The 11,868-nt window shown below is 44.5% G+C and overlaps 1 protein-coding gene and 1 pseudogene across 2 annotated transcripts in view; both read right to left on the reverse strand.

Moving 5' to 3' along the window:
- The window catches only part of LOC144797579 (eukaryotic translation initiation factor 4E type 2-like), a 55,731-nt gene extending 46,068 nt beyond the window's left edge, over nucleotides 1-9,663 (reverse strand). Inside the window, exons 1-2 of one of the 2 annotated variants that reach the window (XM_078668243.1) lie at nucleotides 9,487-9,663; nucleotides 605-704 (exon numbers count right to left, since the gene is read on the reverse strand). In XM_078668243.1, the coding sequence (XP_078524369.1) occupies nucleotides 605-704; nucleotides 9,487-9,506 (120 nt within the window). In that variant the 5' untranslated portion in view covers nucleotides 9,507-9,663. The remainder of the gene's footprint in view (nucleotides 1-604; nucleotides 705-9,486) is intronic. The other variant, XM_078668244.1, reaches the window with a different exon arrangement.
- LOC144798235 (cytochrome c oxidase assembly factor 1 homolog pseudogene) lies at nucleotides 4,794-5,338 on the reverse strand (annotated as a pseudogene).
- Nucleotides 9,664-11,868: the final 2,205 nt, after the last annotated feature.

Consider the following 11,868-nt stretch of genomic DNA (forward strand, 5'->3'; position numbering starts at 1 on the left):
TGCCCAAAGACAGGAAACGTTAATATTTGCAGACATGGTTTAGCATAATGAAACTTTTAGGACAAGTTTCCATAATATTTTAGCACTACTTGTTTTATTGTTCTTTTTAGCTCTTTTAAATGTAAAACTCACTAACAGTGATGAGCAAAAAAAGATATTGGATTGCTATTTCGCAATCCACGTACCTTTGTTTATTCATACATATTTCCAGTTTTATGGCAAAAAAACTGCAAAAGACTTTCTACATTAATTTAGCTATGCTTGGATGACTAAAGGCTATATAGCTGAAAATGGCATATACTATACTGCATTACAGAAAGCCGCAAATAGCAGTGCAGGAAAATACATTTGACGCAATTCCAAACATCACTAGGTAACCTGTTTTCAGTACACCGTGCTGTCAATGTGAACAGTTACTTGCCTGAAATTCATGACTGATAGCATGGGGAGACAACTTTATGTCCCTATTTCCATTTTTTACGTTTAAAAAAAAAAGATACAGATAAGGAAACAGTTTATTTTACTTTCTGCCCACATTTCAGATTGAGAAATATAAAAGATAGACCATGAATCTTGGCGGGCGGGTTCCTGTCCTACGCCATACCTTGTATTTTATGGTGGTCTCCACCGTCCCAGTGCTGCAGGTCTCCTTCTCACTTTGTGGTGGTACTTCAGCAGGGTCATTACTCTCTTCATCATTTTGTCTGCAAAAGAGGAGGTGAAACAAAGCCCATGTAAAATGAATAAAGTGCAGTGGGGGTAGGGTTGCACTTGTTCCTGCAGTATTAAGGTTGCCGAAACTCCCATATATATATATGGAATACAGCGCATGACTTGGAACAACAAGCCTCAGCGCCTCTTGGCAGGAATCAGGACTGGTGGTCAGCAGGGGATGTCAAAGTATGGTTACTTTGGGACCAAAGTGTGGGTGTGGAGTTACATACACAAACACACAGGGGCGGGTGGTGGGCATAGGCACATCATTCCCTTTTAACCAAAGCTTCACTTTTAGTTAAACTGCCTCTTTCTGTACGATAAGCGTCAACTTTCCAATAAGTTGTGGTTCAAAACATGGTCAGATGCAGTGGACTGAAAAGCGACTTGTAGGTTTTTATTGTGCAGTGAAAACCAGGTATGACAGATACACAATAACCAAACATCTTGATAATAGTCAGAATCTAAACATAGCATGGCTGAGAGCCAACAAAGAAAAACAAGCTATGGCACAACCAAAAAGTTTTGCCTTTGACAGGCGTCAGCCAACCTCGTGGCTTAGTCAAAATTGAAAGACTAACAGGCTCTGTTTGAAATCGGAGCGGATGGTTAGCTCCTAGTTTGACATGGTTACATAATCTGGGTACTGTGTGTAGATACATAGAGATAATATTTAAAAATTACACAACCCCCATTATCTGTACTTCACGCATGAATCATCATAGGGGTGCAACTACACTAGTACCTTAAAAGCGTAAGGCGGCCTTGTCCAGAGCTCTTAAGATTCTTTTGTTCTCTGTGTAGGAGGATTTTTTTTTAATGATGTGGAGATCTTAGCGATGTGTGGCTATAGTTGTAATGGGGCAGGTGTGTTATGAATTACCTATATTATCCCCGGCTGACATACACCATTAACCAGCATTTGCAATGCAATAGGTCTCGCATATTGGTCTTGTAAATGACAATTTTTTTATTTATGTGTTGGTTTTGAAAATAGCGAAATTAATAGCTTTGTCATTTACAATGCCAATAGTTTTAACTTTCGCAAATTTGACACCTATAGCATTTGTAATGCAATTTGTGTTGTATTTACGAGACTTAGATGAATTGATATTACAAATAAAAATGGCTTTTATTTTTATTAATAATTAATACTTAAATAAAAGTTATTGTAATTTATAATAGCAATAGCTTTTGTAAATAACTTTTGTGAAGATTATGCTCATTGTATTTTATTGTGACGAAAATCCAAGAACAGAAGTGAAATATTAACATTTTTTTGTGACATTTGTAATAAAGCTTGAAACATTGAGAGAACATATGCGATAGATAGATAGAGTGAGGGCGATAGATAGACAGATAAAGTGTATTTATGTTGCATTGAGTAGAGTGTAAGTATGAAGTGTGTAATTATATGGCACTGAGTGGTATTATGTGGAGTGTATTAACGTTGCATTGAGAAGAGTGTAATTATGTGGCACGGAGTTGTAATATGGAGAGTGTATGTGGTATTCAGTAGAGTGTAATTTTGCGGCGTGTAATTATGTGGCACTGAGTGGTATTTGGAGTGTATGTTGCATTCAGTAGAGTGTAATTTTGTGGCGTGTAATTATGTGGCACTCAGTGGTATTTGGAATGTATGTTGCATTGAGTGCATTGTAATTATGTTGCATATAATTATGTGCCACTGAGTGGTATTATGGGGAGTGTATGTTGCATTTAGTGCAGTGTAATTATGTAGCATATAATTTTGTGGCACTGTGTGGTATTATGTGGAGTGTATTTATGTTGCATTGAGTAGAGTGCAATTATGTTGCGTGTAATTATGTGGCACTGAGTGGTATTATGAGGAGTGTATGTTGTATTCAGTAGAGTGTAATTATGTGGCATGTAATTATGTGGCACTGAGTGGGCTTTGGAGTGTATGTTGCATTGAGTGCAGTGTAATTATGTGGAGTGTAATTATGTGGCACTGAGTGGGCTTTGGGGTGTAGGTTGCATTGAGTGCAGTGTAATTATGTGGCACTGAGTGGGATTGTATGCAAGGTCCCTGTGCTTGAATAAAAATAAATTAATATTACGATGGTCTTACATAGCGCGAATGTGCGCGCTTTACAACACTGCAAAAAAAAGCTAAAACATCAAAACAGCGACACGGAGTATAGAATCGAGAGACAGCTGACTGGGGAGCCAGGTTCGAGTCCCGGCGGCACTGAACCTGTGATGCTGAGCAAATTGTGCCTAAACCAACAAAAGGACAAAAAAATGTATGCAAGGTCCCTGTGCTTCAATAAAAATTAATTAATGTTATGATGGTCTTAAATAGCGAGAATGTGAGTGCTTTACAACACTGCAAAAAAAAGCCAAAACATCAAAGCAGCGACCGCGGCCATCAGATGAAGCGCTGCCGGCTTTGTGAGCAGGATGGAGTGGGAGGAGGGAGGGATAGGGATCAAAGCGCTTTGCCGCAGGCTGCTAAATGGTGCGCCCCACAGGATGTGACAGAGGCTTTACTTATGCGCACAGTGAGATGTGCTATGGTTACTTAGAGTGCTGTGTCTGCCCACCAGTGTTCTTAATAGAAGCACTCTGCTGTACAACACATCGGTTCTGTTAGGGCTACTAGAGCAAAGCAGAGTACGGAGGATTACCAGGGACATGTCTATGTGTGCCTGTATACTCGCCACTGTACACGAGAGTGCATATCTCAGACAAAGAGCATCTGGTCTGTTATCAGTGCTGCACTTTGGTATTACACATCCAGATGTAATCTGATAGCAGCGTATCCGCCTGCATCCCTTATTTTATGTACATATGCATGAAGAGATTGTGTGAGCAAACCTCTGCCACTTGTTCTTGTACAGTGCCGCATGACTTCTAAATCTGCACCCAGAATGGGCACACGGAGTATACAATCGAGAGACAGCTGACTGGGGAGCCAGGTTTGAGTCCCGGCGGCACTGAACCTGTGATTCTGAGCAAATTGCTTAATCGCCCGTGCCTAAACCAACAAATGGAAAAAAATGTACGTAAGGTCCCTGTGCTTGAATAAAAATAAATTAATGTTACGATGGTCTTATATACCGCAAATGTGAGCGCTTTACAAAACGGCAACAAGCATTAGCCGTGTGCCGTGCTGAAAGTGAAAAAACAAGCGAGGAGCTGAGAGCGTTGTTGTGAGAGGGGGAGCAGGAGGTGTGGGGCGCGGCAACCAAATGGTGCGCGCGCAGGAGGAAGTGGGAGGGACAGGGGAGTGATAGCCATGAAAGCGCTTTGCTGTTCTCAGTGTGGTCGCAGGCTGCCAAATGGTGAGCGCGCGCCCGGCGCACATGCACTGGCCATAATCCGCATTCCAAAGCCCTCTGGGAGCATTTCCTGGAGCCCCTACATAAGTCTCGCCGGAGCAATACGCAAGCGCATTGGCTCAGACGGGACTTAAAAACTAAACTCAGCTTCAGGAGCGGGAGAAGGTTATTACCCGTTAAAATATGTTCATCATAATCCTGCTTGGGTCAACATGGCTCAGCCTTAAAATGGTGGCTAATGCACCATTGGCTTTCTTCAAGATCAGAAGATCCTGCCTCTCCCATAACTAATCTAGGCTCAATCTACCCATTGATAAAATGGGGGTTTATGGGCAGAGTAGACTGGAAGGTTACCACCCGATTGCAAGCTCAACAAACACCTACATTGTAGAGCAGGGTGTAGGTGTGGTGTTCTACCCCAGTCTTCAGAAGAACGAGGGTGAAGCAAATAGGAAGTCAGGAATAAAAGTTTTAATAGAGCAGGTTAATTGGGAACTAATAAAGAAACATGCTACCAAGTGGATGGGAAGACTTGCGTTCTTTTGCAAAAAATATCTTCTCTGTAGGACTCCAACACATAGTACTCTCATTATGTACTAGTGTTAAAAAGAGAGACACTAGGAGCTAACATTCTGCTCCCTTGCCGAACTCCGCCTGCCACTCTCTTCAGATCTGGCATGTTAAGAGCACGACAGATGTAGTACTAGGTATATGTTCCTTAATATCCTCTCCTGTCTTTTTTTTTTTTTTCCAAAAAAATAAACAGTTGCAGTGGTGAGTGCATTGTTATGATCGGTCCTTCACATCTTCAAATAAATAGCCCTGGTCCATGTCTTCAGTGCTGACACTTGGAAGGTACACTGGAATACGCTGCCCATCATTTAGATGTAAAACGACTTCCTGGAGGCACCATCTGCTGTGCGAGATGTCCCTCACTGAGCTGGTGTAGAGATACCCGCCCGACTTCGTTCCAGACACCGGTATTTTCATCCGAGCTGTAGACTTGTCAATGCGCTTGTTGCTGTCAGTCAATCTTATGTTATGAACTTTAAGTGGTGGTGCACCAAGTGCTTCTAGCGCTTTTGAATTAGTACCAAGCTCAATGGCTGACAGATAGTATTCTTTCCTGGCAAAGTTTTTTTGCATGTAATAGTACATGAGAGCAGATCCTCCTCCAGACACCACTCCCAGGTATATGGCCATTTGTTGCAGCGCTTTGATAGAAGCAGGCATCCTGCTGTCAGTAATTGCGTGAGAGACAGTTACTCGCGGATTCGACAACAGCCACAATAACTTCTCCTGAAACGGATTTTCTTGCTCTTCCTCCGATGGCCACCAGGAGACCTTATAACGATAAAAAAAGAGCTGAGAGTACCCGATATTTGGTACTTCCGTCCCACAAACTTTTCAGACAGACAGTCCGCCCGTGAGCTGTGGGTCACAGCGGGGACACATTGAATCTGTGGAACACCGAACTGAGCCTATTCGTTTCTTCTACATATTTAAAACCAAGAACCGGGGCAGGTCACCAACAGAGAAATAGGACATGTGCTTAGTGGCTGAAGACATGCGGATCATACAGGCTGTCAAGCATCCGCTGCAAACACTCCTGTCTTTTTTGTTATAACTTTTTGGGTTTGCTAATGCCTGAAAAAATTAAGAAGAAAAAAAAAATGAAACAATAAAAGAAAATCTCCAACAGTATAATAACATATAAATGCTACTGAATGCCTCAAATGTACATGTACATGCAGTGATGATGGACCCGTCTTTTTTTCACTGTGCCACCGGGCCAGTGTGTGATAAAATATGTATGCACGGATGTATGACGTGTCAACGCATGCTATTACAACGCATGCCTTTACAACGCAGGTTTTACAACGCAAGTCGTTACAACGACTTGCGTTGGAGGGGCGCTGGATAGTGAATAATTTAATTTACTATTCCAACTCCAGTCCCCGTGGATAGTAGGGAAGGTTTTGGATAGTAAATTAAACTATTCCCTATCCTAGAGCGCCCCCCAGCGCAATGCGTTGTAATAACTTGCGTTGTAAAAGTTACGTCGTAATGGTAGTGCGTTGTAAAAGTTGCGTTGTAAAGGATGTTCCCCGTATGCACATGCAACACTGCACATGCGCAATGCCGCTGTGGGAGACATTTGTCTTCAGTCTATTGCCGGTTCCACCGCGATGGCATATAAACTCACATGGGCATGTGTTGCGACGCTACAGCTGATTTTTTATTATTTCTTAGATTTACTACCTTTGTTTTTAGGAGGTGTTCACTTGTAGAGAATGTGACAAGACACAGCAGAACTGAAAGTTTGTGCAATATGTCCTGAAAGTTTGTGCAATATGTAAGTTAGAAAAGAATTCAGCCCCTGTTCAAAAACAAATCTATCATGTTGACATTTGGAAGAGGAGAACATTTTAAAACTGATTAAAATTCTTGAGGTCCAAATAGAATCTAACATACTGTCAGCCTTTTTGGTGCTCACCACTACAGACAGTCACTCACTCACCTACTACCACGGGTACTATGACGTCTTCATAAACCATATCCTCCCACATAGCCTCTCCTCCCTGACAATAACAGGCACAATGCATACCTTAGGTTTAACAGGACTGCCCCACACTCCTTCAAATTCATCTCATGTGCATAACCCATGAATGTACGTAACCATTCCACACATACCGCTCATTCTAAATCTCCTCCATATACGTAACCTGTACCCATATTATCCGGCCTGAGGCTCTCAGATAGCAGAGTAGTTGATACTGATGCCTGCAAACCAAAATTGGCGGTCCGTCTTTGACTACATAAACCTATTCTATCTATCCATCCGTTTATGAAAGCTACAAAACCCCACATATTATCACTGCTGTCAATTTGCCCTCCATCATAACCCGCAGCACGAAGGTCTTTATTTTGAAGAATGAGAAATGTCCACAAAGATTCAAATAGCTTCCTCAGAACAATAGTATGGACAAGCACAGGGCACCTGGCCTACCCCTACTACAAAGCAAGCTTTAGGGCAATGCTCCCCATCTTGAGTTCTATCCTTACCAGTCACAGCCAACACCCTATCATTTTCAGGACTATGCCTATTTTGTCTTCACCAGCGTACCCACACATCCAGGCACATTGCCTCTTTTGGAAGCCCAACAATACCAGTATGGGTGGTACACACCTCACACTTGTCTTCTCAAACAGAGGAATACAAAAAGGTGATGGTTGGAAATCTCCAATTACTCTCAGCTACTAGTAACTACTCGGTCGCACGCCAGGCCTTTTTTTTGGCCCACCATACCACCACAAACAAGACCCAGCCATACGCAAACCAGCCATGATCCTGCTTCAATACAACAGTTCAGGTTCGGGCTGCATGTTCCCAAGAGGAGCAACGACAATACTGGTTTGCATAAGGTGGGACTCCGTTTAGAGTATGAAGGTGGGTGAAAAGTGAAGAACTGGAATAAGGCCCCAAGAGATCACAAGTGGCTGAGATTAATTCAAGCATTCCTTCGATGACCTTGTTAGTTGTGTTCTACTTGACCTGGTAGATGCTGAAACTGAAAGATAGGCTAGGCGCTGTGTTTTCCTGGGCACCTGAACCAAAAGCAGATCTTTGATTCTAGGCAAACGTGTTGCACAGCCTTCTGAGATTTTCCAAACACATTTTCACACTACCAGTACACTGGGTAGCATGGGTGTAAGTTTTCACCCCACACAACACTACCACCACCTACATTCGGGAGCATACGCAAAGGTCAACAATACACAGTTGATTGCCCGCTACTCACCCATGGGCTGACCCCCAATGGTCAATATACACACTACTATCTCTGGGATGTTCTCTCCTACTCCAGGAAAGGGCATTACCACTGTCGGTCCTGTAGCCATCAAGAGGGCTGGCAATACTAGTCCCATAATTGTAGAGGTGACAGCAGTGAAGAAGTGGGTACTGGTTTATTCTGCTGGGAACAAGTGTGATGTTCCATCTACCTGTCCGCTCACAACTCGCTGCTGTGGAAGCCTGCAAACACAACCAAAACTCCCAATCCCCAACATTGCAGCGTAATAAGACCATTATATTCCTGCCAAACCCAATTTGCTGCTTTAGTCTTCACACTCCTGAAGCCATTTCCTCTTGTGGGCCAACCCTGTCCTCACCCTCTTCTCGCTGCCTCGTCATGTTTAATTATATATTTTTTAAACCAGCCCTTCATCCAGTTTCTTTTTTTGATGTGCCGTCTCCAGAGTGTTCTACGCTAAAGTCCCACAAACCAAAGAGGCATTTCCAATCACTTCCTTATTCCTGTGATCTTAACATTCCCATACCAACCCCATACTTCTCTTCTCCGTTCTCTCCTCTCTATTCCTTCCCATATTTAGCTATCTTCTGTACTATTCTGGTGAGTGATCACACTTGTATACTACAACTACAGTAAGAGAGCACACCATCGAAGTGTCCATTCTAGTCAGAAGGTACAAGAGGCCCAGCTGGCGAATCAGACTACTCTGGGTGTATGCAATGGTACTTGTAACGTGTAAACCAATCAGAAGAGCTAAACAGTCATGAAAAGCATGCGTGAGCCCTAGGACACGACTCTTAATCAATTCCTACCTCCTCTCTGCCCCATACCTGCCTCCTCTGTGTCTCTGCTCCAGGCAGCACATCACCCCCCCCCTCTCCCTGCACTCTGCCCACTCTCTCGGATCCTGGCCCTCTGCCCTTTCCTGCCTCCTCTCTGTCCCAGACTACCCCCACCCTCCTGCTCCATACCTGCCTCTTCAATGTCTCTGCTCCAGATAACACACCCCAGCCCCCCTCTCCTGCCCACTGATCCATCTATAGGACCCCAGCCCTCTGCCCCAGACTACCCCACCCTCCTGCCTACATACCTGCCTCCTCTGTGTCTCTGCTCCAGGCAGCACACCACCCCCTCCCCTGCACTCTGCCCACTCTCTAGGCCCCTGCCCTCCTCCCCTGTCCACCCTCCAGCTGTCTGCCCTCTCCTGCCTCCTCCCTGTCCCAGACTACCATCACCCTCCTGCCCCTGGCCTGCCTCTCCTGTGTCCCTGCTCCGGGCTGCACCCCCAGAGGCCTCCTCTCCTGGCCAGTGCCCACTCTCTATGACCCCTGCCCTCCTTCCCTGTGCACCCTCCAGCTGTCTGCCCTCTCCTGCCTCCTCTCTGCCCCCTGCTCGTGCTGAGCACTCTACCCCTCCACTTCCCGCCTGCACTCTGCCCACTCTCCAGGACCCCAGCCCTTCTCCCCTGCCCACCCTCCAGGGCCCCTGCCCTCCTCCCCTGTCCACCCTCCAGGGCCCCTGCCCTCCTCCCCTGTCCACCCTCCAGGGCCCCTGCCCTCCTCCCCTGTGCACCCTCCAGCTGTCTGCCCTCTCCTGCCTCCTCTCTGCCCCCTGCTGGGCCCTCAGCCCCTCCACCCCCCGCCCGCACTCACCGTGTCTCCCCTCCGCTCATGGCCTCGGTGCTGGGCCGGCGCAGGCCGCTCTGGGGCCCGGGGCCCGGCAGCTGCTCGCTCGTCAGTGGTGGCCCTCGAGCACAGCCAGGCACCGCATCCCTACTTCCGCGCCTGCGCACTGGGACGCCCTTCTGCGCATGCGCCTTAGACTAGTGCGCCTGCGCACGGGGCTCGCCACTCTGCGCCTCAAATTAGTGCGCATGCGCACGGAGCCTCATATCGGGATCACGCTTCCGAGCACGTGCTGTGAACTATTGCGCATGCGCATCAGGGTCAACCATCTGAGCCTGCGCGTTGCCACGCTTGCGCATGCGCAGTGAAAAGCCTGTAAATGGACTGTTTGGCATATGCATGTAGACTGAAACCCCAAAGTGTTTTAATAAATGCGTTCTCATTGCTGGGCATGTGTTTGCTCGACTACTCTGTGAATCATATTGAATATATAGATGTCAAAGGAGGGCTCTACCACGCACAGAAAGTCGGAAAAGCCCTAAAGTGTCCTACATCCCATTATTGCCCATGCACGAATATTTAATGTCATCAAAAGTATTTTTTTTAGATGGTTTCAGATTTTTAATAGGCTCCGTGAAATTGAATGAATACAGCTTTTAACCAATCCAAAAATTCACTTTGCAAGGAAAAAAACGTGTGACTTTCCATAGGAGGCCTTGATAGTATTAGTAATGCAGCAGGGACATCTGTGGCAACGCAGGCCCTTTAACTATGTATAAATTGTAAAACGTCAACATTGATGCAAAATCTACGGGGTTCACAACAGGTAAAGTCGTAAAAAAAAGTTCAAGCTAGAATCAGTCTCTTCATTGCAGTTGTAATAGACACTTAGGGCCAGATGTAGGTGGCCAAATAGCGAGCACAGCGTTTGCAATCGCTATTTGGCAGCAAGCAATGTAGGTAAATTGAAACCTACTAGCAGAATAAGGAATCGCAAAATTGCAATTCCTTAAATGCAATGTAAGTAGCACAAAAGAAAGGGCACTTTAGCCTTAAGGAATCGCTAATTGCCACCAACTTTAAGTTGGTGGTAATTAGCGATTTCCTTTAAAAAAATAAATAACTTTTTTGCTTTTTTTTAAGTGCCATGTGGCACACATTCATGCCCTTAGGCACACATGCACATTTCAGGGGTGCAACAGGGTGTCCATTTGGAACCCTGGCACCTTTGAAATTGTGCCTGCAATTTGCGAGTGTCTCTTGGTGACTCGCAAATTGCGGGAGGAATTCCTATTCATTCCTTTAGGAATGAATGGGAAGGTATTCCTTAATTGCGAATCGCAATTTGCAATTCACAATTAAGGAATATTAAGGAATCGCAAAAAATATTGCGATTCCTACCTACATGGCATTTTGCGATTCCTTAATAGCTATTCCCTAAAAATCGCTATTAAAGAATCGCAAACATACATTTACCTACATCTGGCCCTAGATTTTGCATCTCAGAAATAAGTAATTTATTTAAGAATCTATTTTTCTTCTGTAGTCTGACAATTTTAGTAATGATGAAACTAGTAAATCGACTAATAGTTCAGGTACATTTTAACAGGAAACTTGTGATATTTTCAAGTGCCTGTAAATTATATGCAACGCAGTAAAAGAAATTCTAGCTATCGCATCAAGAATTTGCAATTCTGTTAAGAACGGAGAGGTCAGGATTATTTTCTTTTCTTTACTGTCAACACAGCTGTCAATCAAAAATTTATTTCCATAGCTGCCAAGTTTTCAGATTGCGTATGTGTGACATTTCCATGGTTTCGATGTACTAATGAATGACATTGAACTGTCATATGTGTGATACTGAGAGTGACACCTTTTTGCAAGTAAAACTAAGCAATAAAGTGCATTGAAAGAGCTAAATATCAGAAATTATCTTGAAACAAATGCAAAACTCCGGAAATGGAAGGCTCCTACCCTACAGCTCTTTCTAAGATGACAGTACTGTAAAACAACTGTGGCACCATCATTCATTGCAAATAATACGCACAATGAAGAAGTTTGCAGGGGGCCTGCTGAGCCATATCATTAGTTTGACAAGACACCAACCGTGGATCGACATTATTTATTAGGCACCAGTTAAGTTGTAGAGACCAATGTGTCTCCAAATATAATGAAATTAAGAATAACTTGCCTCTTCTTTTCAGTACCATATATCGAAAGCTCAAAGGACAGCCTAGGAGAGTAATGCACATGCTGCAGAGTTGAGTGAGCTTCAGTGCAGGGTGAGTGCATAACTCACCTCACTAGAGTGTGCCACTAGAAGTGTCTAAGGAGTCTAAGGAGTGTGTCTACCCGGATGAGCTCTTGCCCTCAGTGTCTTCCAGGTTCTTTGGCTGGGCAGATGGGCCA

Source organism: Lissotriton helveticus, chromosome 12 (assembly GCF_964261635.1).
Source record: "Lissotriton helveticus chromosome 12, aLisHel1.1, whole genome shotgun sequence".
Taxonomy (NCBI): domain Eukaryota; kingdom Metazoa; phylum Chordata; class Amphibia; order Caudata; family Salamandridae; genus Lissotriton; species Lissotriton helveticus.